Source organism: Diadema antillarum, unplaced genomic scaffold (genome assembly GCF_040938485.1).
Source record: "Diadema antillarum isolate AM-2024a unplaced genomic scaffold, OU_Dant_1.0 seq00001171_RagTag, whole genome shotgun sequence".
In the NCBI taxonomy this organism is placed as follows: Eukaryota; Metazoa; Echinodermata; class Echinoidea; order Diadematoida; family Diadematidae; genus Diadema; species Diadema antillarum.
In genome coordinates, this window is record NW_027271974.1 from 79,020 (window position 1) to 106,846 (window position 27,827).

Genomic DNA, 27,827 nt, shown 5'->3' on the forward strand with positions numbered 1-27,827 from the left:
TGCACAATACGTTTAGTAGTAGTGGATTTTGTTGTTGTCACTTTTTCTTTCTTCATGTGTTCGGCTCCAGGGACGAAGCCTGCATGGGGAGGGAAGCCATGTAACGAAATTCGATTTAACCGTTCGATTATAATTTGCCATAATCGATTGTGCCGGTAGTATAGAAATGGGTGCATTATCGGAATGTTGGACAAACATTTTAATGTTATAGTGCATTATTATGAGTTTTAACATTTATTATTAAATATGTGGTTACTTGTTTGTCATGGGCAAGTTTGGATTATTTTAATACCAACTCCGGTTTAGACCGATGATACATGCCGAATTATAGTAACCATGTACACGATATACTGCTAAAATGTATAATCGTTGTACGAATTTAGTAACCACGCCAACATTGTAAATAATTTGAATGACTACTGCGGGTATTATCCGCGACGCTCACGGCCGTGCGGGATTGCCTCCTCATTCCGCGTTAGGAGGAGAGGCATATAAAGTGGCCGTTGTGTGACATAGTCCGCAACAAATAGCCCGTGTATGATATATTTCCAATGTGTTGTTAATGTTCACTTCTATGTATAATAAACTGTACATGTGTTCCTGAATTGCTGTCTTTACTGTGTCTTCTTGAGTGTTCTACCACGATACAGCAGCTTGGAGAGTAGTGGTACATGTTCCTGAGAAGACCAACTAGCAAGTCATTGGATTTCGGGTATATTGGTAATGTGACTTGTCGCATAGTCCGTGCCCAATCCAAGTTCCAGTCGTCGTCATTGGATTTCGGGTATAATGGTAATGTGACTTGTCGCATAGTCCGTGCCCAATCCAAGTTCCAGTCGTCGCCTGAGGAAGTTGGTAACGGTGCGATACAGCACTTTACCCCGTGCCATCAACGATACCTGTGCCACCATATATTTGTGAAAGGTGTTCCACGTTAGCGTGACTGAGTTGGTAGCAAAAGTTGGTAGCAGAGTTGGTAACAGGTGTTCCACGTTAGCGTGACTGAGTTGGTAGCAAAAGTTGGTAGCAGAACTTGGTAGCAAGAGTCGGTAGTAAAAGTTGGTAACAAAATAAGTGTACCAATTTAACATCCTCTACAAGTGACGCTTGGGAGTGACATACATAAGTGATGCTGAACTTGGTATGTGTGCCGCTTGTGTTGGCGAGCTGCTTCTGACACAACATAATACATGGTAGCGTACAGACTAGTAGTTTCAATAATTTAGAGGGATCGTTGTAAACTGCAACAAAACGAACCCCGCCTACTCGGCCATCCTGACACGGCTCGCGGAGGCATTTGTACAAACAGTCAAATACACTCTCTTAATTCACGACGAGAAGGCGAGTTCGTCACAATATATATATATATATATATATATATATATATATATATATATATATTCCAGCATCTTCTGGAGCCGAATGTTATCCTTATTCAATTCCGAACGCAAAACCAAACATCCGACACTTCTTTTAGTATCATACGGAGCCGAATATTACCGTTATTCATTTCCAAAATAAAAAGCAAACATCCGGCATTTATTTTCTCATCGTACGGAGTTGAATGTTATTAGTATTCATTTCCGAACGTCAAAGCTAACATTCCACATTTATTTCATCATCTTCTGGAGCCGAATGTTATCCTTATTCATTTCCGAACGCAAAATCAAACATCCGACACTTATTTTAGTATCATACGGAGCCGAATATTACCGTTATTCATTTCCAAACTAAAAAGCAAACATCTGACATTCATTTTAGCATCTTACGGAGCCGATTGTTACCGCTGTCCATCTACAAAAGTAAAGGCAATTATCCGACATTTTGGTGGCCCGATTGGGCCACCAAAATCTTCATTTCTGAAATTTTGGTGGCCCGACGCGCGTTTTTGGTGGCCCCGGGCCACCGGTAGTGTCGAGCCCTGATATATATATATATATATATATATATATATATATATATATATGGGTATAACTAAGCAGATGCAGAAAACTTGGACTAGTCTCGCCTACGATGTTGGAATGTTTTTATTGATCAGGTTTTCTCTTTTCCCTTTTCTGATTTCTATAATTTCTTGTGTCTTCGATCTCTCCTTCTTTTTCTCATCCTCCTTTCCTCTGTCTGTCTGTCTGTCTCTCTCTCTCTCTCTCTCTCTCTCTCTCTATCACTCTCTCTTTCAAGGAAACCAAAGCTCAACTATAAATTTCGGTTGTGTGAAAACAGCACCAGTAGTAGAAACATCAGTGAAAGTTCGAGGAAAATTCCTCGATCCAAAATTTATGAATTTTCATAGTTTTGGTGCTGCCATCACTGGATAAGAAGACTACTACAGAACCTGATGTCATAATGGACAATGATATTCAGGAAATATAAAGTGAAATTCCTCAAAATTTCATTTTTCATGAAAAGTGCACATTCCATTGACTTGTTACTGACATGTGTTCAGGGTAATATCATTCTCCCCAACTTTCTGAAAGAGGTTGGCCAAGTGCTTTTTCATGAAGTTCAAAAAGTGAAATATCTTGAATTTTCTTCATGTATTTTCTTTTTCCTGTCCATAATGATGTCATGAAATGTAGCTGTCTCCTTATCCAGCAATGACAGCACCAAAACTTTTAAAAATTCATAACTTTTGAATTGATTGTCTAATTTTCCTCCAACTTTCGCTGATGTGCTGTACTAACTTTATCGCTGGTTTCACTCAATTCACTTTTATATTTGAGCTTTGGTTTCTTTTAACCCGTTGAGGACCAGTCCCGAGTATACTCGGGCAAGTGTCTATGGGAAATGCGTGTTGTAGCAAAATCAAACTGTCCTCAACGGGTTAATGGGTGCATGTAGATGTAAACACAAATGACACATGACAGGCCTGATTTTTTTTTTTTTTTTTACAAATGTTTTTCCTTTTTCTCAGACAGACATTGATAGTTATCTTTTTTTTTCACAACCCTCAAACAGATTTGCATGTCAGAATCTCCTTCAGTAGTGTTGTGTTACTGCGTGTATTACAAATAAAACCAGTTATTACATAAGAGACCTATCGTACGGAGTACATACATAAAACCTTTCACTATCCCCATTGGCAGCAAAATCGGGTAGTGAAGGGGCAGAACACAGTATACGTATATAATATATCAACAGAGATGTCAACATGCTTATATGTCTTTCCAGTTCTACGAGACGACAAGTCATGTCATCATAATCACTTGAAAAGGGGGCATGCCCCGTTCACATGGAACGGTACGATCGCAGCACGTTCAGGCGTGTGCACTTTGCATAATCCTCACTAAAATGCTAGCTGGCAATCCGCACGTCCCAGCATTAACAATACCAGCCTCCATATCATCATGCGCTCAATACAGAAAATCATTCACAAATAAGACCTGGAAGAAGAAAAGAAACACTTAAATTTTACCAACATTTCTTTCTTTTTTTCTCGACATAATAATTAGGGTCCTGAATCTGGGTGAAATTTGCTAATGATACCTATTTTCTATGTAAGAAAAGAAAGAAAGTACAGTGTATTGGGATGTTAAAGAAAGAAAAAGTACAAAGAGAAGATTCCTACTGAGTGTAATCAGAATCACAACACGCACTACATGATCAACATAATATCTGCTCAAATATGCTTCTATAAAACAGATACAGCAACAGGTTGAGAGACAGCTTGAACAGTGTCAAGAAAGCGGATGAAAATTCAACCCATCCTACGATGAGAAATTGAAGCGTATGTTACACCAGCCTCTAGTTGATAGGGTGCATGCTCACTGACTGTCTTAATAGGATTCATTGAGGAACGTGTGCCCTAGTAGGCTGTTGCTTAGCTTTACTATAAATGTATGCGTGTTGTGATGTTTCATTTTGTGTGTAAAAGTTGCAGACCATTAGAGGCATCAATGTTAATGGCCACAGTAAGAGAATAGACAAGGTTTCTGGAGTCCAGGCTCTTTACGCCTCTGTTCATGCTGCATGCACATACGTGTATACTCCAAAAATGCTTTAAGATATCAACAAGACCACAGCTGATCAGTTTTTGCACACTTGTTATAGGATTGCAAGAGCATGATTTTGAGACCTCCGATAAACCTTTTCTCATTAAAACCTTCTGAAAAACAAAAGAACAAAAATACAACGCCAAATCACGGACTACATAGAGTAAATAGACAGAATAAGAGGGGACAGTATTAATAGACAGAATAAGAGGGGACAGTACATGTACTAGTAATATTGTTTTCAGTGATCAAACCATGCTACACCCTCGGGCCAGTGACTGCAAACGCAGACAATCATTTTCCTTTTCGTCATCGAGCTCAGAAGTGACTCATTTCATAGACTTTTCTAGGCAAATGAACTATGCCTCCTTCATTTCAATTGGTGCAAAAACTTGTGGAATTTTGTACATGACATCAATTACTCACAACATATTGACTGGAACAAAATGTTAAGCTTCAACTGGAATTCAACCACTTGGAAAAATGCAGCGATACAGTCTTTACCAGAGGTCGTCAAGATAAAGAAGTTAGCAATCGCTTTTACATAAGCAATGATTCCAGTTACCATAGCAACAACACAGCTGATCAAGGCTGATTGGTCATTTCTGGTTGCAAACATAGTAACAGCAATTGTTGCACCATTATTGCAAATGTCTTTATGAACCCGGCTCCATGATGTACTGTAACGCTGGACTCTGGCCATGCAAATTACTGCAACAGCACACTCTTCAGATCAAAGTGATTTTGCTGACCTAAAGTTGTACTTTTTTTTTTTCATCAATCCCTGATAAAACAAAGTGTTGATATGATGAAGTGAGTTCACTGGTCTTGCAGAGTTTATCAAAAGAATCCACTGTGTATGGGACATAATGGTTGATTTTACACAATGTGAGTGTGCTTCAAAGTCATGGCAATATCAGCGCTACAGTTTTTGATTCCATGTTCTTAAAAATCCTGCTAACAAACCTTAACTACAGAAAAATAGCTCTCCCCTCCCCCCCCCCCCAAAAAAAAAAAAAAAAAATAGAAATCTCAAAACTAAGATTCAAAAGCTGAACGAGAGAACTGGACCATATCATTCACCATGTGCAAATAATCAAATCATCTGTATTAATGTCTTAAAAAAACAAAACCTTGTTATAACGAGGACCTAAAATCATAACAATTACTACTTATAACAAGTTTTCATTACATCAGGGAACGGAATCGAAATCAGGGACCAGCAAAATCACCTTGTTAAAAGAGGGTTTTGTTGTATCCAAACAACTCTTTACAAGGAGATGTCACTCTCCCACAGTGAATTTCAGCATCGCTTCACCCAAGTCGAAGTGTCTGAAGACAAAATACCCATCAGGCCACACAGCTTACATAACATCCGAACTGAAATTGCATAAAACATGTACACTACCAGCAAGTATCAACCTATAGAGGAAAGACCCTTGATATCACTAAAAGCTGCTTACAAAATGCTGTCAGGACAGTAATACATATTTATTGATGGAAAACATCAGCTCATTGCTTTCTCCCATCCCGAGAACAAGTGCACGTTTTGATATGATATGACGATTACACCTGTCTACAAGAGATAACGAGGAAAGCGATTAAATCTATTTCGGTTAAATTCCCCAAAACTGTACGAACATATTGCACACACACATACAAAATCCTCTCATAAAAGCCAGGGGCGACGCCACCAGGCTTTTCTCGAAGATTAAAACCCTGCACTACGAGGAAACAAAAAAGATGAAAACGACAAAAATCATCTCATTATTACAATCAATAGACCTCACAATTGCCATATGCAGTGCATTAAAAAAGAAATATGTTTCATTTTGATAGATAAGAAAGTGGATTTCACTCGAATCTTTTCATCCTTTTATGGTGTGGCATTCCACTTTATGTTTATAAAGGAAAAAAGAAAAGCCCCTTGCAAATATCTGAACAATATAATGGCACCCACTGATTGAAACATATAAGAATTACACATTACAATCGTACAAGGTTGTTAGCACCCCCAGTGGAGTTACAAATACACAATCAACATAATTTTACGTCATAAAACGAAAATCGTTTCTGGATCACATTCGTGAGTGAAATTCGAGTGCATGGTACTCTCAGAGTGATAGTCTGGTGTTCTAAAGGTACAGTGTGGTCGCAGGCGCCGCTACGGATTCACAGAATTCTGTGCACTTACGAGAAAAATTTATGAAGCTTAAGAGTCTGTGAAAAGTGCAAGTAAGGACTCAACAATGGGTATATCATGAGAGAAATACTTTGCATGGATAATGTTTTGGAATAAGGCTAGTAAACCATCTTATATTAAAGCAAATGCAAGGATAACACAAATAAAGCCCATTATTTTTGGCACTCGAATGATTAAACATTGTTTTGAAGTCAAGCTTGTATTCACTATGGTATCCTAAAAACAAGGGGTATTTTGTTTATCTTGGGGGGGGGGGGGGGGGGGGGTGGGGAGTGAAAATGTTCTGGATGCTGATAGTCAGTACATAACATTCCAGAGGAGAAGTGCAGGGTTAAAGATACCTAATGGTAGGCACTCCCAATCGACTACAGCTGGTGTGTAGGACACACATTTTAAGCAGCACTTTTTTCCTCTAAGCATTTGGAGGGTTGTGAAACATTATGCCACTTTGTAAATGCCCTGGCTTTATTTTGTAAAATAGCCAAAGGTCTCTGCACTTTGTATTTTAGGCAAGTAAACAACAGTCCTGTAAATAATAGTGGAGGAAAGAATTATATCCATCAAAATCACAATCACAATCTGCATTGATCTGTTCCTGCACACTCTTTGTTGAGGTACTGTATATGTGACCGTGCACCTCAAAACGAACATAAAGTCGCACACACTGATTTTGCGTGAGGACTGAAAATAAGTGAAATGGGTCAACCTAGCCGAACTTGACTTTTTCATATTTTCTGAAAGAGCGGGTCTTCTTTTACATTATGCTAAAATTTGGTATCATTAAACGGGCAGGAAAGTGTGTTTTTTTAGCAGTTTATCTCGAACATTTTTGGTAGAATAGTGTGGTTATGTGTGTCTTTAGAATCCTTTTTTTCATTTCTGAAAACCCTTGTCCACACTCTTCACTTTCAACTCTAGTAACTTTTGAAAGGATAGTGCTACTGCTTTGAAAGTTGGCATTGATTATGGACAGAATGTGCTAATGAGGCATGCTCAATTTCAGTTCAATCTGATAATCCCTTCATTGTTGTTACTCTGGTGGTTTACTTCCTGTTTTTTGTCCCATTCATCGCACAGCCAGCACGGTTTAGTCAAGATTAAGCGCTTGAATAGACACTGTACTTCAGAGCCTCTTTTCTCAGTTCACACTTTTCCTGAGTTTGTGCTTTCTTTCCAACATTTAGATAGGTTAGGAGAGTCCATTTGATTTGAGTTATACATCATTTTAAAGCTTAAAGTCTGCTCTTTCAGAATATGGACTTAACTAAAAATTCATGTCTGGCGACTTTTTGTTTGTTTTGAGGTGCACTGTCACATATGTCAAATATTTCGCGAGCTTTTTATTTTCGCAAATTTCGCGAGTCAGGTGCTATTCGCGAAATTAAAGACACGCAAAATTATTTATTCTGATCCTGATGTGGATGTGACATACGTGTGTACATTTCTCCGTTCAGTACAAGACTCCACAATCGCGAATTTAACCACTCGCAAAATCGTCGGGAATTCCCGATTCACGAAAATTTAGACTCGCGAAATATATGGCGTATACAGTACCCTGTTGTAATTCACTGGTACCTTCCACCACTTAAAATTCTTAGGGCAGTTTGCTGTGAGTTCTTGCATGTGATTAGCAAGGATTTTGTCTTCTAAAAGAATTGGCAAAGGACAGACATATGAAATTTGATCTCTATTTCATGAGAATTTTGCTTGGCAGCAGTCTTTGCTTTTGGAATGCCTTTTCTTCGTGTGACTAGGGGAGGAAATACAAGCATTCACGTTTAGTTTGCAGTCCAGATTACTGGAGGGGGAATTACTGTTCTCGTTGGATGAGGTGAAACCTTGTCACTGAAACCACCCACTGTGGATAAAGAAAGCGGTCTTTGTCAGCAAGTGGCCTTAACAACCAGGTTTAGTAAGATGTTGACATGCTGAAGGGAAACAAATTAGGTGCTCTTTTATGGGCAGGGGTGTTACTGGATTGTTTTAAATTTTACTTTGGGGGAGGGGGTTTAAGGACAGTTGGTTGGTTCCATAGGTTTGACTGTCAAAGGTTCCTTGCGTGCGCTTTGTTATCCACAGCGAAACGCTCCAACAAAAACTTTCTTCACAATTGAAGAAGTCGTTTCTTCACCCATTTGAGTGAGTGTGGGGTGATGCATCACCCAATGCGATCCACACTGTACCTCTTGCATTGCCAGTGAAAGTGGTGCATGGAGATGGAAAAACAAAAAAAATCACTCAAATCTTTGCTTCTAAATCACAATCATGTATATAACTTTGAAATGTCTCTTCGCGGGAACACACTTTCTATGTACACGATAATATATTATTCATCTTATGCAACATCCATTGTTCGTAGCCCAACATTGCACGCAAGACACATACGAAACATAAAGAAAAAGAATTAACAGGTTAAAATGCAACAACAATAACAAAAAAGAAAAGACACTATCTGATCTGGCTGAGTTATAGTACCAAGTAAATTGTATAATTATTACTTTCATGAAGTTCTTAAATAAGTAGGATACATTATATATATCACAGTATAAATATATACATTATTTACAGTCTATTACAAGTCCTCCAATGGTTATATTACAAAATTATTACATTCATCCATACATTTGTATAATCGCTAATGTTATTATTTGGAAAAAAAAAGTAACAAGATTTAGTACTTCGCAACATGTCTTTAAAAAACACAAACCCACGACATGGACACAAGGCATTAAGCTCCAGTGCTTTCTTGGCATACATCACATGGTCACCCATTTTGTTGGCTTTTTATTTTTTGTTTCAGTTCACAACTACTGTTTTGATTCTTCCTTCTCGTCTTGGTGCAATCAAAGGGCAGAAACCATTAATGGGCTCGCACTTATAGCTTAGCTTGACTCCACCGTGGTCTGTGAACCAGTAGAAAACTACAGAAAACTACAGTACATCAAACTTTTTTCTTTTGTCGGCCGCTGCTTATCCAAGGACACAGAACACATTGCAAGGACAGAGAACTGCGGACTGTTTCATGAAACTTTTTGTCAGTGATTTACACTGACAACTGTTAAAAGCTACTGAAATCCTTGCGTCTGATTGGCTGAGAGCAAATTCGTTGGTGAAAACCTCCGACGAACTCGTTGATGAAACGCCCCCTGGTATGCACACAAAACTAGTTTGCATCCTTCACCTTTCACCGACAAGTGCATCTGCTCTTTATCTACGTATGTATGTAACTACCAGAACTGTTTCCACAGGCTATTTGAGACAAATTGTACTTTGCAGATGTGACATGCACAGTGGTTAATGTTGTCATCGCAACAGAACCATTTAAAAAAATCACATGCGGGACAGAGTGTTCAAAATACTGCCAGCGCTCAAAGTAGGTTGTTAACAGCAGCAGTGATGGTAATGGCGAAAACCTTGAGGGATCACACCCTATCACACCCTACTACATGGACATTGCCTAACTACCAGCAATCGTGATGAATTTCTCTCAACCAACAAAGCGATTGGAGTTTGACCCTCACCCTGTCGTCAGTCTACTTTCAAAGTTGGTTATAATCAACCGGCGGCTACCAACTTACCAAAAATGAAGCAAGAATGAGCATTTTTAAAACCTTTTGGTAAGTTTAAATTTCTTCCACCTCACCTCCATTCTCCTAACAACCAAAGTGTCTTTAAGGCCTTGTGGATAAATTTGAGTTCTCTTTTTCTTCCCTACACGTCACTAGCAAAACTGGACACAACAAAACCAAATGTGACAAAGTGAGGCAAATTCATGAGGTATTAAGGTGCTGTAATTCATATTTTGTTTTGATACCAGACACATATCTTAAAATGAATGTCCAGTTTGTCTTTTGAGAGCATGTTTGATGGAGATAGATAGAGAGTGTTAAAGACCTTTTCCCATGAGTAGAATGGTCCATGATCCTCTGCTATTAAAGTTTGTGACATTTACTGTAACTGTGAGCTTCCCTTCTGTATCACACTGTGGAAAATCTTTTCCCCTGATGAACTGTCGTTGCTTTTTCTTTCCAAACATGAGAGTGCCCTTAAAACTTGCAGCAGTCTTTTTAAGTTTTAGTACTTCTTCAGTTGCATTTGCTTTTAAAGAGGCTGCCAAGGCACAAAACTGCACACTTGGGCCCACATCACAAAAATACAATTCAGAATTTCAGCCGAGCCTATAACAGGCATCTATGTGGCTTGCCTTTGTACAACATCGAGATATTCTGTGAATATTTGCAGGCAGCCAAAAGAGATAAATCAACATTATGTAACTATATCAGCTGAAGCAGCGGCTCTTGCTAGATAATTTTCAACTTTGTGTTTGTCCTGTGGCAGATCTCAAGGGCATTGATCAACACATCAGCTGCAACTGCGACTGTAGACGTAGACCTGCCTTGTTGGAACTTACCTCACAACACGAAAAAGCCAAGGTTCATTTGGTGACCAATTGCATTTTTCAAAATAGGCAAATAATAAAAGTTTGCATTAAAAAAAAAAAAAGTAAAACAGAAGCATTACAGATCCCTCAGCAGTAGTGTATTAAGCAGGCTCTTCCGTGTTCCCATGGGACACACAAAAAAATAGTTGAAGAGCTTACAGCTTCGATACGTCTTGGCCGATGCACAATTCTCTTGTATGCTTTGCAAGAGTCGGCGGGCAAATCTTGGGCGAAGATTCATCGCGGTTGCATGACTCCTTGTAGCACTAGTCCACATGTGTAGTATTGTAAGAATCAACAAATATTGGACTTGCACAGCTGGTCTTGTGTGACTGAGCAGTATCCCACAATGCAATGTCTGATGATTTGGTTTGATTTCGAGAGCTGCCAGCAGTGTGGCGTGTAAATCCATCACCTTTATTTATGCCTACCGGTATTCTTTTTGTAAGATCTACGCTCCTCATTGTTCAAACGCAACTTGAACTTGTCAATACCAAAGTGTGGCCGCATACGAGGCATTGTGCAAACAATCATACTGGCGATAACAGTAAATTGAATTAGTGGGGCACTCAAAATACACCTCAAACCCAGTTCCTCAGCTCCTGTGTAAGCTAAGCCCTTTCTGTCATATGTCTACTCACACTGAGTGGGACACAACTAGAAATGGCAACAGTGCTTTGGATTATTTTGTGCTTGCAAATTTCTAGAGTGGAAAACTCCACAACAGCTACATCTTTAGAGCAAACATGAGGTACACAGTATGCCAGTCACTAGCTTATGAAGTAAAGAGCTCTGTGTATGCAGTGTGTATGACACTGGACATCACACTGTGTACACATCTCAGTATCCGCCTTTTCACACACTGTAATCATTAGTGTTGTTGGAGTCCGTGTATTATCGGTGTACCAGTGTTGCTGTCAGACACCGTGAGTGTACCAGAGTGTGTGTAGTGTTGAAAACTCAACAGCAACTGGCCCGGAACTTGTACATGAACCTTTCCTTATCCTCTGCATTTTCTACCCTGATCTCTTTCTGGATAAAGAAAGTTTTGTGCAGATTTTAGGTTTACAAGTGGGAGAATAAATTTACTTGCACCAAACAATTTCAACTTTGGTTATGAAGTATGATTTAGGAGCATCCTGCCAACATGCAAGTCTGTTTCTTTGTGAGTGTGTGTGCACTGACATGCACAAAATGCTGTCTGCTGCAAGTTCGTTCTTAGTTGTGTGAACAAGTGCCCCGACATACTAGCGTCAACCGATTGCACTTGAGAAAATACATATGCATTGCTATGTGAGCATGATAGCTAGACGGTAAATTGTACCACACTCACTGTGTGCATAAGTAACAAATGTGTACATCAGCGCACTGTCTTTCCAACACCCACACTCTACATGAGTACATAAAAATACTACCGGTACATATGCCATGTCAACACTGAATTATGGTATACACAGGTGTATCATATAAGGCATACACAGGTGTAGCACTTTTGACACGCATGCATATGACACTTGTGAATGTCTGTGCATTCTTCTCGCCAAGTACTCAGTAATACACTGTCCACACGGGTGTACATGTATGAAGGCTGACAGGCACACTTATGGAGCATGGTACACAGGTACACATCCAACATGTACACCATGTATACACTGCACCCAGTTGCACGACACTTGTCACGTACACACTGCATGTACACGTAACGGTGCACAGAGGTGCATCACACTAGCCATACACACAGTGACAAAGGTGTAATATCTCCTAACACTAAATTGAAGCACATTTAACATGTTGAACACAATGTGGGTTACTGCCTATAAATGTTATCTGAATTTGTCCAAACCTACTCTTTTGGATGTCCTTCTGGTGTCTGGCCACTGATACTGGCTTGTCACGGCCACACATGCATAGATAGCTTCTTTTTTTTTCATTTCAATCATCACCACGCCTGCCCAGTTTCAGCTAATTTGCCAATAAATCATCTTCCCCCCTATACAATAACATTGGTCCTCAGCACAGATTCAAGCTGTATCGACTCGTATAACAGGTACACGATAAAAAAAAAATAATAATAACAATAATTAAACTTTGCAAAATTATGTCACATGTAAGAAACGGTGTTAGCTTTTAATAACGCTATCTCATCATTACATTACATCACGCCAGGTAATGGTCAAAACCTCTTGTTCCGGAAAGAAGAGTAAGAAAGAGAGAGAGCGAAAGAGCAAGACTGGTGGCCTATCCCTACACACCCACACACACTACCCTCAGAAGCAGTGCCTCCCAATGAAAGGCGCCGTGTTCTCTAACGCAAGATCATGATAGACAGTCTTGGATCTTGCTAATCCACTCCTCGGCTGCTCCCTTGGTATCTGAGATGAAGTTGTAGACTCGCTTCGTAGTCTTCAGCTGTAGGGGGAGCAGCAAATAAAAGCATAACACTTTAATCTCTTCCGCTACATAGATCGTATAGAAATTACTTACCTCGATGAAAATTCTCACATAGTAGAATAAACAAAATATAAAAAATATAATACAGAAATAATATAATAAAGAAATATACTGTAAAACAAGGAATTTTCGCGTGCATTTTAATTTCGCGAATTTCAAAATTCGCGAAATTAAAATGCACACGAAAGTTTTTGTCTACACCACATGCATTGAACGCCAGTGGCAATTCGCGAAAATTTCATGCCGCGAATATATCATGTTTTACAGTAATATATATAATATAATATAAAATATGGCAACACCCATTATAACAGAATCAATGGAGCCAGCAATTTCTTTCATTATATTAAAATTTCATTTTTAAAACAAAATGGAATTTTGCACCATAGACTTTAACTAGAAATGTCGCTACAGCGACTGGTTATACCCCCGCCAAACAACATTTCATAAGCTTTGGTCAAAAAACTGAGGAAGTAGTTAAATCCGCAAGATCTTTCCTTGATCTTCTGCCATTAATATGCCGTTACCATGGCAACGTCCTTTCGGGTACTGTCGAAAAATGCGTCTTGCACATCTACACCCAAAGGCACACATCTGTACCAAATTTCATGGAAATTGGGCAAAAATTGAGGAAGTAGTTTGCAACACAAAATTTTCCATCATTTTGGCTCATAATATGTGAGCTGTTACCATGGCAACATACTTTTTGTCACTGTCAAGAAATGTGTCATGCTGACCTATATCCTAAGACAAACATTCAACATGAATTCCATGAGAATTGGAAGAACACTGATGAAGCAGTTTTGCCATGAAGCATTTTGCCCTATATTTTACCAATAACATGCCGTTACCATGGCAACGCACTTTTTGCCACTGTGGAAATATGTGTCTTGCACATTAACATATTCAGATGAACATCTGTACCTAATTTCATAAAAATTGATCAAAAACTGTGGGAGGAGTTCGCGACGCAAGATTTGTACCCATTTTTGCCCATAATATGCCGTTACCATGGCAACGTACTTTTGGGTACTGTCAAAAAATACGTCTTGCACATCTACAACCCAAGGCACACATCTGTGCCAAGTTTTATGGGAATCGGTTGAAAACTGAGGAAGTAGTTCGCGACGCAAGATTTGCAACGGACCGACTGCCCGACCGACCGCCCGACCGACCGCCCGACCGTCCGCTGATTCCTATATACCCCCTTCAAACTTCGTTTGGCGGGGGTATAATAATAATAAATTTGGAACCTGAATTTTTACATCGTTGTGACAAAATTTCATTATAACCATGCTGTTGTAACAAGAGCACCATGTATGTGCTGATAGTTCAGAAAAATTTGCTCTCTACCCCTTCATGTTCACTCTGAGATTTCAGTCAGTGCTACAGTGCAATCACCATGTTTACTTAAAGTTTTCACGATCTGAAAAGCTGTATTTTTCGATGGAAGACAGTCAAAATTTCACCTTTCCTGCAACAGATCAGTGAAATAATATAATTTTTTTTTGGTAATGAACACTTCAAAATATTGTATAAGCTAATATTTTCACGAGGCTTTAATTTACGCGAATTCTGCACATCACTGTGGAGATTGTGAATTTAACATGCAAAAATGCTGCCATGCTCTAGGTAATAGTGCACTAATGATAGCATCGCTGTCAATTCGCGAAATCAACATCTCACGAAAATATCTGTGATCTCCTCATTCGCGAAAATATCTGTATGTGAAAATAACAGCTTATACAGTAATAGTTGACATCTTTGCAAAGAATCTGTTCTTAACTAAGCAATGGATGCATTGCCGAAAGGGACCACAACTTTTGTCTTTCACTTACGTCAAAGAATGCGCTCTCCTCGCACTTCTTCGGCGCCGACGGGTTTGGGAACGCCGGCTGCACGGACTCCACCTCCTTGAGGTCGATGAACCCCTTGCAGTGAGGGTCGTTCCGACTCTCGTAGTACCTCAGCTGGGGGATAAGGGAAAGGATCAAGATATGAGAGAGGGTGAGTTGCTGGTACCGTTACAAACTCATGCACCGTACTGTCATACATATACTGATCTTCAGAGGATGAGCAGTTTCATGCTCATTATCAAAACATGCATATTAAAGCATAAGGTTAAAGGGGGAAATATAATTCTCAAACAACGGTATGCCTGCAGAACTGTCGCTTTGTGCTCTAAAATGTGCACACTAATACAGTAAGCATAGGAAATGCGTGACATAATGCTATGATTGGAAAAATCAGCAAAGAAAATGGGATTCCAATGGGATCCCGTAGGAATCCCATTTTCTTTGCTCATTTTTCCTACAATAAGTTACATTCATATCTGGTCGGTTTTCATCTGTTTGCATTTGTTACATAACGTTATGATAACACAATCTCAGTTGGGTAACAACAATAATGCAAAATATTAGCCAAAAAGGTTCATCGGAAGTACGACAGTCAAAAAGCACACCACTCACGGTTGCTATGTATTTTGCTATAATTTATTGTCGATAATGGGCCATAGCAGCATCCACTGATCTTTTGCAACACGGCCCTGATTTGGTCTGCTGCATCTACAACTGTATAGTTTTTGTGCTAGCTCCTATTTTTGGTCCTCACACATCTTCTAGCCAACACTGGTCTTAGACTCACCTGATGTTTCTGGGAGTCGAGCACAAACCAACGCTGCTTCCATCCCTTGAGCCTGGCCCCTCTCTTGTACAGGTGACCTTCGTGCGACCTCGTCTCGTCAACAAAGTTGTTGAATTGCTCGTAGCCTGGGGTTGATAAAACATCCAACCATTATTATCATGGCTTTCATTGTCATCTTTTGTTCCATCGGTATCCTCCAATTTTCAATATTTCGTCTGCTACACAAACATACACAAATCTTCAACGCTGTATTATTTTGAATATTACGATAACAAAATCAACTGATGATATCCTTTGCATCATATTGTGTCTGTGTGTGGTGCACAGACTAGTAGGAAAGTTGTGAGTTAATGGCATCACCACCTCAGCTAATTTGCATAAAAGCCTGTGGCCACTATCGTCATAAACAAGCAAAAAATTTTATCCACTTTTGTTTTCATGCCAGTTTCATGATGCGCAAAATGCACGAAATCTCCAGACCGTGGAAATTTTCCCTTTTACAGTTTTACTAAAGTTGTATTGTCCAGTGGCTTGTGCAGATCTCAAAGTCTTCCACTTACCTCCGGTGTATGAAGGGGTGGAGTCTGTCGTCGGCGTGTGGGAGGAGTTTGAGTCCTCCTTGGCGACCTGCCTGGCGGGGGCAGAGCTGTGCTCCTTGGTGGAGCCCCGCCTCATGCATTGCTTGGGAACCTGGGGCACACACTTCTCATGGACATTGTAGCCACAGTCTGCACACTTCATGCCTGCCAAAGGGATAACATCAGAAAGTCAAGTGGCTCTGTCAAACTCTCATATGGGCTTTAAAAAAGATACAGTCTGACCTCTCCTATCCGGACATGTCAAGACCACGCTCATTCGGATATTAACTCTATGTGCCATGGTGTGAACCCCATGTGTGCCACATTATTCTGAGACAGCAACGTTGTCCATATCTATGTAACTATGATAGATTTCCGTTAATCTAGTCATGTAATGAGCAAAGTTGTAGAGAAAATGCCAAGCTTTGCTTTAAAGTAAATTGTATAACAAATCTATGATTATTTTTTCTTTCAAATGACAAGTAGATACATTATTGTAGAGGCATTACTTCTGCACACAAAACAGTGACAGAAACTTAGAATTTGCTCGCAAATCCAGGAAGGAACACCGCTTCATATTCAATCACCACATAAAATGCAAGCTACGTGTGACAGGAATGGAACCGCGAGAATCGCTTTCATTGTACTGTGGCATTCGGTGATCTATTGATCGGTTTAGGCGGGTTTGTGAGTTTGAGCAAAAGATGCGAAGTTGGCACGCCGTCGACTGAGTCACCACAGTCGAATGTAGCACATAAAGAGTTAAAGGGATTTGGCCGGATATGGGAGACCCAATGTTTTATACATGCAGCTGCCTACCCAATGGTACACTGTGCATGTACATGGCATAACCTACTGCAGGTAGCATGCCCTGAAACTCTTTCTTTGCTATCAGCCCAAAATTTGGGGGAAGCGAATGTCTAAATGCATGTTATTCAGATGAAAATTTGATGTGAATGTATATTATAATGTGAGTTTGTGCAGGAATTCTGTTCGAGTTTGAAATCCCCTCCCCCCCCCCCCCCCCCCCACACACACACACACAATTAAAAGATTTAAAAAAAAAAAAATCTCGCCGAGATAACATCCAGATAATAGGGAGATCTGAAGAAAGGGACGCCGGATAGGAGAGGTTGGACTGTATATGGTATAGATGAAGGCAAACAATGTAACTGTGGTAATTAGCAATGTTAACGAACATCTTTGGAACACATGAAGAGTTTGTTTGTAAAAACCGATAAGTCCATATTTGCCAAATGGAGATATTTGCAATTAAAGGTCCAGAAAAATAAAGAGAATAATAAAAAAATTTTTGCTTCTTTTGACCATAACTTTAAAAATGTACCTTTATATGTAGTGACCAATATATCATTTAAAAGGTATTATTTTGTACTTTATGACAGAGACCGTACTTCAAAATCTTCAAAAATGGACTTATCGGTTTTTGCAAACAAACTCTTCACATATTCCCCCTCCAAATTATCACTTATATTTTCTATGCCGATACATGCATTCATTACTAACACTACAATGCATCGCTTGAGAATGATAAGGGCATTAAGTTGCCACTAAAGACATTCATAGTGTTCAATTTAACCCCTTCTCATTCTCATCTGAAAAATGTAACTTTTTGAAAAATTATCCTCAGTTCATGTGGAATTAAAAAATAAAGCACAGGAGTTCCACACATCCCTATCAGTACTCTTCTCTCTGCTACTATAATTTTCCACCTCCTTATGTAGGAAAAGAAAACACACTACATAAGCTAACCTGTGCAGTCACTGTCTTTTCAATCACCACTTCTGTACCTCTCACTATCCCGAGCTCATGTGGAAAGAGCAAACTCACCTGTGCACCCCTGCTTCACAACACCAAAGAGCATCTGGTTGCAGTAGTCACAGCTGGTGGGCGTCACGTAGCTGCACGGCTCAAAGTGGTGGGGGAAGTTGAATCCCTTGGTCTGGGGCTCGCCTATGTGTTTCCCCTGGTAACGAGATCAGAGAGAGTACACTCTTTCATCATCTAATTACACACTCATAACACCAACATCTCGCTCACTTTTACCCAATACTGTGCTTCATTCGCTGACTAGCATGCATGCTGAAGTGCCTTCTTCGCCGATTGGCAGAGATGTCTGAAATCAAATTGTCTACGAATGCATGTTACCTAATCCCCATGATACATTTTATGTTACCATGGCCTTCCTGTCAGACTGAGGTACATTGCTACAAATTGTATGCCCGAGTGGGCTTGCTAACTTTACAACTAGGCCAAGTATAGATGGATTACTGACTGCTGCCAAAAAAGCTGGGCAAGTTGAGCCAAGCTCCTGGGCAACTAAGCTTAGATTGGCTGGTTAGATGAAAATGGTTTTTGTTCATTTGTTTGTTTTGTTTTCATTTTCTTTTTAGAAGATGGTTGGATAGCAAATATTCAGTTGCACTATACCTGGTCTTCCATGGGGTCCTGTTGTATGTTCTTTGGGCAGACCACTTGACTGGGTTATGCACCCTACTCTTTGTACTGAATGAATAAAGCGGGATCTTGTATCGTGCAGGAGTTGTAACTCTCTCACACACGGGACCTCCATTACATGTCCTATCCGAGGGACAGATTGTTTGGCCCCTTTACTAGAGGAGACGGCATGACAATACACAACATTGCTTTATAATAGTAAGACTCGAACCCATGCCTGAACCCAAGCCATTCTATTAAAAGCCTGATACACTACCTACTGAGCTACCACCTTGCAGCCCTCACCACTGAGCTGCAACAGTTTTGAGATGTAATTTGAAAGTGAAAGCTGAAAAGTATGGAAGGAGGAATGAGGGGGAGGAGAAGAAGAAAAAATTGTGATGTTAAGAAGACAGGGGCTGCTGGTCAATTGGGGGGGGGGGGGGGGGGGGGGTATACAATGTACCCCCCCCCTTCCCGGTCAATATACAATGTAACGCGATAAATGGTGGTGGGGGGGGGGGGGCATGTGCAGACCCCAAGCCCCAAATTCCAAGGCCCCCTGGAAGAAGACTCACCCTGACCAGGATGTCGATGGTGGTCTTCTTGTGGGCCGTCATGCTCTGGACCCTTGCCTCCTCCATGGCCTGGGAGGTCCTCTTCCGTCGTGTGACAAACCTCGTCTCCAGGTGCTCCAGCAGGTGCCGCCAGTTTTTGTGCTGCTTGCCCAAGTCCGACTCCAGCTGGTGCAGCTCCTGAGGACGGTAAAGAAAGCATTTCATTTCATTTCTTCTTTATTCACCTCATACAAAAAAGGTACAATATATATACGCTAACATGACTTCAAAGCACAATTTCATTGAATAAAAAAAAAAACATGTACAATAGAGCAAACAAACAAAGTTAGTTAATCAGAAAATGAGAAAAAAGGTGCCTTCTATTATACAAACCTTCAGAATTATGAGTCTAATTTCATTTCCGGATTAACAAACCATTGGAATACTCAACTTTAATCCATTCTTTTATTATATTGAATGAAACTTTGGGAAAATTGACATTTTTTTTTTCAGATCAACAAAGGAACCTTCAATATATGCCACCTTATTTCGTTTTTGAATTAACAAACCTTCAGAATAATAAACCTCATTTCATTTTCGGATTAAGAAACCTTCTGAATAGCAAACCTTACTGTAAATCATGACATATTCGTGGCATGAATTTTTCGCGAATTGGAACCGACAGCCTTTTTCGTGGCATGAAATTTTTGCGAAGTGCCACTGGCGTTCAATGCATATAGTGTAAACAAGGACTTTCGCGTGCATTTTAATTTCGCGAATCTTGGCGCTCGCGAAATTTGCGAAATTAATGTGCACGCGAAAATTCCTCGTTTTACAGTATTTCATTCTCAGATTTATGAACCTGCAGAAAAAATAAATCTCATTTCGTTTTCGGATTAGCGAACCTTCGGAATTAACGACACTGTAACCAGAACTCACCTCCATCAGCCACCGATGGATGTCCGGCTCGGCGTGCGAGGCATCGTCATAGCAGGCGTTGACCGTCCGCCGGTCGGTCTGCTCCAAGGGCTGCTCGTTGTCCTCATTGGTGGCCGCTTCGAAGAGCTCGCGGTCGAAGGACGGCCCTCCGTACAGGTTCTCCTCCAAGTAAAAGTCCCACACCTTCAGGCTGGAGATGTTGGTGTAGGGACGCAGGATCTGACAGGGAGGAAAGAAGCCATCAGAATACATGTATGTACAAAATGTATAGTGCATTTACCTTTCACCTAACCTCAAGAAATGCTATGTGTCATTTTTGTTGTTGTTTTTTACGTGAACTTTGACTTTTTTTATTCAAATTCACAAAATTCTTTCGTTGCAACTGATTGACAAATTGCCCTACATCGACATAAATAAGCACTGAATTGATCAGTGTTTTAAGTAGTAGCCATGATAAAAAAATCATGGGCGTACATACTCGAGCAGGATTCGAACTTAAGACCTCCTGATCTCCGGACAGGCATTATCTCCACTAGAGCACCGAGCTTTCACCCGACAGCAAGTGTTGGCTCGAATCCTTATAGCATGCAGCGGGTACTGCGCAATTATTCAAATTCATTAATTTGTAAAAAAGCACTCATCAATTCAGTGCTTATTTACGTCGATGTAGGGCAATTTGTCAATCAGTTGCAAAGGACTTTGACTAGTTTGATGTTTTGTCCTTATCTCATTCCCCCCCACCCATTTTTTCTGCAGAGTATATTCTTTTTTTTTTTAATAGTGCCACACTGATACAACAAAAAAATACACAGGTGTTTTAAAAAATTGAGGTAGCAGTTGAGCTCAAGTTGCATAGAGGTATATACATGTATATGTGATATACATTGTATGTGCAGGATATATATAATAATACCACAAATGTCACATCACATCCTTTTATCAAACGCAGCACTAAATAACTGCAACACTTCCATAGCTGGAGTCTCAATAAAATGTAGATCACTGTTTGATAGGCAAAATTACAGATCATGAACTCAACCAAAAGTTTTTCTGATATAATGCAACTCCTTTCATGTACTATATCTGTATACATACAAAACGTATGATAACATTTTTTTCTGCTACATTTTCTTGGCACTGATGGCTTTGCTGCGCATATCATGCAATGAATTAGGTTAAGATGAATTAATACAGCAGTTCTTGATCACCACATTATGTATCATGAAATTTGGCAATGTTTCTAGGAAAAGGCATGATAGCTACAAGAAAAGAAATTTTACTCTTGCCTCCACATCTACAATTTGTGACCAGATGAAAAAGAAATTTAAATCTCGAAAATGAGAAAATAAAAGGGAAGTTGAGACATTCCAAACGTGTGCTTGTCAAAAGGTGCTCTCCTCAGAGAGCGGAAACCATGATCAGAGAGGAAGATGATGCGAAAAGAAAGCTACTTAGCCGTTACCATGGAGATGTGTGGATACCACTGCGAGAGAACGCATCTCCCCCACTACACCAATAGCAAGATGGGGAGATGGAGAAAGAGAGACAGAGAGAGAGAGAGAGAGAGAGAGAGAGAGTGTGTGTTAGGGGCAGCGTGAGTTGATGGTGTTAGGGCCTCCTGCCAGCTCCACTAGATACGTTCTACACGGCAAGCGGTGGATCAAAAATCAAGGGACAACATAGAATTTACTTCATTTACTGTTGTGTGCGGGGCGAACTGGAGGTTGTAGAAGAGCGGCGAGCGGCCATGGTACTTGTCGATGTATGCCCACAGTGACTTGAGCGGCGGACTGGATGTCTCGCTGTCACTGTCCCCACTCTCGTCGATCCGCGACGGTCTCCTCTCCTCGTAAACTTGAGTTGCTGGAGGTAAAGAAGGTTTTACAGGAGTCGAGTGCAATTTCGCATACATCCATACACTAGTCAAGGTAGCTTTAACACATTGTAGTTACAATATTATTCAATTCATTTTTTGTTTTCAGTTCAATCTATTTCCACAAGGCTGATAAAGAAGAAAGTTACAGTGTACATTGTATATCACAACATATTGTATGTCATAAAGCCAAATGAAAAAAAGGACAAAACGTAGGCTTTATATTGAGAAAAGTGGTGGAAATAATAGGCTTAGATCAGTCTTTCAAGGTTTTATCATTCTTATCAGAACCTAATGGTTTTCCATCATGGAGACAATACCCACATGGTTATACTTGTGTTGCAAATAGCAATATTTGAGTACATATCTGATTTTGCAGCTGTCAGTCAACTAACAAAATTTGCGAAATTAATAAACCACAGTGAAATGCACTGTAAATTTCACTCACACTGTACATGATGATAATGATAATGATGATCATGATGATAATAATTATAATAGTAATAATAATGATGATAATAATAATAATAATAATAATAATAATAATAATAATAATAATAACAACCAATTACTACATAGTACCTTTGCTACAAAGACTCAAAGCACTTCAACAACTTCAACAAAATACAGAAAATTAACAATATTTACTAAACACCAACAGAATTTGAACAGCGCCCCCATCTCACCTGCTTGGTACCGCTCGTAGTCCGAGTCCCACATGAAAGTTTGAAAGCGATTGGAGACGTAATGATAGGCAATCATCTTGAGGAAGTACTGGTTGAATTCAAAGGAGAGGGGAAATTGGCAGTGGACCTGTTGCAGAAAAACAACACAAAACACGAACTCACAGTCATCAATCGGACAGCTTTAGTCTTGGTTGATTATTAAAGGGATCGTACAGTTTTGGTTGATACCTAATTTCAGGCTTCAAACATTTTTTTTTGAAATAATGAGAAACCTCTTATGAAATATGAAAGAGCATGTAATTCTATGAGGAATTCAATGTTTATTTGATGAAAAGTGGTTTTGAAATGGCTGAGATATTCAAAAAAGAGCGATTCTAATAAAGTGTGGGACCCACATTTTATTACGATCACTTTGTTTTACTTTGTTTTCGGATGTTTCATTCATTCCAAACCCAATTTTCATCAAATAAACTTTGAATTCCTCTTAAAATGGTATGCTCTGTACTATATCAAAAGTGTTTTCTCCAATCTTGGTATCTCGCAAAAAGTTAAAAGCCCAATTCTCATCTCCACCAATACTATACCATCCCTTTTTTGGTAGAGATGGGGCTACAGGTTTCCAACTTTTTTGTGAGATAATTACAAACATAACTATACAAAAAAGCATACAATTCCAAGAGCAATTCAAGGTTGATTTGATGAAAATTGGTTTTGAAATAGCTTGAATGGATATCAAAAACAAAGAGATCCTAACAAAAGGTGGGACCCACTTTTTATTAGACTTGCTTTGTTTTAGTTTATTTTTGGATATCTCAGCCATTTGAAAACGAATTTTCATCAAATAAACTTTGAATTCCTCTGAGAATTGCATGCTCTTAAATATTTCATAACTGGTTAATTATCTAACAGTTATAACCTGAATCCCCATCTTGACCAAAACTATACTATCCCTATAACTTCAATCATTGGTAACTCTTAGGCTAGCAGCCCTCCTCATTTGAAAACACTCATCATCACTACAATTCAGCAGAAAGAATTTGCCCAGTATTAAAAGCGGTGTCATTTTGTAGGTAGTCAAGACACAGAGAAAATGCAATCTGTCAATTCAACACCCAAATCTTGACCCGTTGAGGACGGACTGATTTTGCTGCAACACGCATTTCCCATAGACACTTGCCCGAGTATACTCGGGACTTGTCCTCAATGGGTTGAAATGTCTTGATAATGCTTGCAGCATTCAAAAAAACAAACAAAACAAACAAAAAAAAAAGATTAGAAATACCCAAATTCCCGAGTTCCAAAGCTAAAATTGTCAAATGTTATTAAGATAACACAATTGTTTCCACTGGAAGTTCACATGTTATGTAATATCAGTTAATCAGAGAATGGAGTCTTCGTGCTAAAGAGGAAATGACTTGTTTTAAATAATTAAAATACAACTGATACACAAACGACAAAAATGCCGCTAATACCTCAAAGACCAGAAATGCAAAATTCATGCTGAAACTCATAGCATTTTCCCTTGGGAATTTGACTTAAAAAGAGAGATTAGCACAACCTGAAACTTATCATGACATCAGGAGAAACTTTGAGCCCACTATTTTAATAAAACCACATATAAAACTTCAGTCTTTTGCATCCTTTTGTGAGCAGAGGTCTGTAACATTCCAGTTACAGAGAGAATGTAAGTATGCAACTTCAAACACTAGTAAGAAAGTGCAATGTATCCTAATAAAGGGCACCTGATCTTCTGCCATCAACAAGGAAAAATTTGGCATTTGTACAGTGTATGAAACAGGATACGTGAAAGTCTGAAGGTAATTGTCCAATAGCGGGGTAAAACAACAGGCGAGGTAAAACAAGAGACCATACTGCTGAAGGTTTTTAAAGCCCCTTTTTCTGTATATCTCTATTATCTAACAAGGCAATCGCCAAATTGTGTCTCGCCCATTCGCGTACAAGGAATTAATATTCTTTATAACTCCCAGAAGTTAATTGACCTGCTTATGACCTTTGACCTTGTGGTGACCTTCAACACCCTAAGGGACATTTACCATCCAAGTTTGGTCACAAACGGACAAAGGATCAAAAGTAATGAGCCATAATCGAAACGCGCCATAAAAACTTAACATTGGGCCCTAAAAATTTGTTGACCCCTTTCTGTGACCTTTGACCTTGTGATGACCTTTAACTCCCCAAGGGACATCTACCGTCCAAGTTTGGTCACAAACAGACATAGGGATCAAAAGTTATGAGCCACAATCAAAACGCGGCCTAAAAACATAACATTGGGCCCTAAAATTTTGCTGACCCCTGTCTGTGACCTTTGACCTTGTGACGACCTACACCTCCCCAAGGGACATCTTTCATCCAAGTTTGGTCACAAACGGACAAAGGGATCAAAAGTTATGAGCCATAAACGAAATGCGCCCTAAAAACTTAACATTGGGCCCTAAAAGTTCGTTGACCCCTGTCTGTAACCTTTGACCTTGTGGTTACCTTCAACTTCCCAAGAGACATCATCTCTCACCATCACCCAAGTTTGATTGCCATTGTAGCAACATGTGCTGAGTTACGTGTGATAAGAGAGTCTTGCAAGTAAACTTTAACGTATGACCTCAAATGACCTTTGACCTTATCATGTGACCTCTTACGGCACCATAACATGACGGTACCCCCAGTGCATCCATCACCCAAGTTTGATTGCCATTGTAGCAACTTATGTGAAGTTACTTGTCAAAAGAGAGTCTTGCAGGTAAACTTTAACATAGAAAAGAGTCTTGCACATACTCTTTAATATATGACCTCAAAATGACCTTTGACAACATCACATGACCTCTGACAACAACATAACATGAAGATACCCCTAGAGCTTCTATCACCCAAGTGTGGCTGCCATTGCTGTAACAATTGCCAAGTTATGCATCATAAGAGAGTCTTGCAGGTAAACTTTAACATTTGTGACGGACGACGGACGACGGACGACGGACGACGAACGACGGACGGACGACGGACGGACGATGGACGACGGACGGACGACGGACGGACGACGGACGGACGACGGACGGACGACGGACGACGGACGGACGCCATTTGGATCCCTTAGTCTCGCCTTCACCTCCGGTGGGCGAGACAAAAATATGTGTATATTGTCAATATCATGCTTTGAATTTCTTATGTCCTCCCATTCGTGCAATGTGCGATATTTTCATTGAAACGGTAAATACGAAACTGACACACTGAAGCAGAGTGACTTTGCACACTTAACCAAAAATCAGCCAGAGAGGGCATCACACTGCCGACGATTCTTGGTGTACGTACCTGGTGAACACAGTCCAGAAACTGGAGAAAGACGGGAGCGAAGCCGCTGGCCTGGTGGGCGACGGTCTGGTTGCTACGGTGAGTGAAGCGGTGGCCAAAGGCCAGCCACTCCTTGTCCACCAACACCTTGAAGCCAGTCAGTGTCCGGTAGTACGGATCCATCAGGAGCTGGGCGAGAGAGCTCACCTGGTTAGGGGGGGAGGGGGGGGGGCAGAGGACGGGTGGGGGAGGGGGGACAGACAGAGAAAATACAAGTAAACAAAAGACAGAAAAATTAAAAACATGAAATGCAATTTATAGAATTTCACATATTAATATCTCCAGGTACTTCATTGCTTTTTCATCGGCATAGTCAACAATGTGTCTCAGTAAAACAAGATAGTCACAGTGGCACAATGGAGATTGAAGGACAAGTTTACTAAAACCTTTCTACACATACATGCGGATTGAGTGAATGCAGAAGTATCAGAAGAACACATCAGTGAAGGTTTGAGGAAAATCATACAATCCATTCAAAAGTATTGAATTTTGAAGTTTCAGTGCTGCCATCGCTGGATGAGAAGACTTCAACAGCTTGTGATGTCACATGTGTAAAATGATATCAAGAAGATATAAACTGTTAAGAAAATTCAACATGTTTCTACTTTTCTCACATAATGAAAGAGCACTCGACTTTAGGATGGCGGTGAAGAATAGGTGAAGGGGAAAGGGGAAGGGAGAATCTGGAAAAGGAAGGGGGGGGGATTGAAGAAGGGAAGGGGCGAGGTCACGATCCTCACCTGGGTGGTGAAATCCCAGCCATCCTCAAAGCTGAGCCACACGGACGACCCCTGGAGGTCGATGAGGTCCACTGCTGCTCCCGACAACTGCATGATGTTCTGAATCTGCGGTGAGATGATAGAAATATCAATCATAAACATGACCATGTGAATCACACTGTCAAATGGGTTCAAGACTGTAGCCTACAGTGGTACCAAAAGTGTTGAAATGTGTCATCTGTGTGTTCTTTATTTTCTTCTTATGTGCACAGGCATGCAAAAAGCGTACAACAAATGCATAATGCAGTGGCATGTTATCCTATGGCACATTGCCAATTGCCAAAAAGCATATTAACTGCACACTCACTAACGTCATAATGCATCAGTTCGCAGTGCACACTCAATCAGTTGTTAGAAGCATGAATTACAGCACATAGCGCATGCTTTATCACTGATTTCTGTGAAAAACTTCTTGCTCATATCTGTAGTTTGCGAGTAAATTGTTTGAATCGAACATCTTCGAACGTCTTGGCATTGAAGCAATTAATTTCTAAATGTAGCTAATATTCACCCAAGAAGGTACACTGTACATGTACGTAAAAAGTGCTGCTAATTTTTTATCCACTTCATAAAACAAATAATGCACAGGTTTAAGTTGATGATGTCAGTGGAAATGCAGCTCTTTCTCAGGTATTCACAATGCAGTGCTTATTTCGCCATCGTGAATAACCTATAGTGTGCTGCATTTCCTCTACTGCACTGTCACCTGTGCATTATTTGCATACTAATGACCATGACACCAGCAAAGAAAAAAATAGATTAAGTAGACAATATGAAATGATGCGACTGCTACTAGTTGTAGTCATTTCTATAGCTGGTAGCAAAAACATAGTATGGCTACTATTGTTTTGGTTACTATTTCTAATGGTAA

The 27,827-nt window shown here is 39.9% G+C and overlaps 1 protein-coding gene across 1 annotated transcript in view; it reads right to left on the bottom strand.

Annotated features, from left to right (window-relative positions):
* Positions 1-10,886: 10,886 nt before the first annotated feature.
* LOC139744416 (myotubularin-related protein 13-like) overlaps positions 10,887-27,827 on the bottom strand; it is a 163,391-nt gene continuing 146,450 nt past the window's right edge. Inside the window, 11 exon segments of the mRNA XM_071654854.1 lie at positions 10,887-13,045; positions 14,926-15,057; positions 15,731-15,855; positions 16,291-16,473; positions 18,157-18,292; positions 19,341-19,517; positions 20,259-20,477; positions 21,949-22,121; positions 22,818-22,944; positions 26,139-26,324; positions 26,918-27,022. Coding sequence (XP_071510955.1) covers positions 12,953-13,045; positions 14,926-15,057; positions 15,731-15,855; positions 16,291-16,473; positions 18,157-18,292; positions 19,341-19,517; positions 20,259-20,477; positions 21,949-22,121; positions 22,818-22,944; positions 26,139-26,324; positions 26,918-27,022 — 1,656 coding nt within the window. The 3' untranslated portion in view covers positions 10,887-12,952.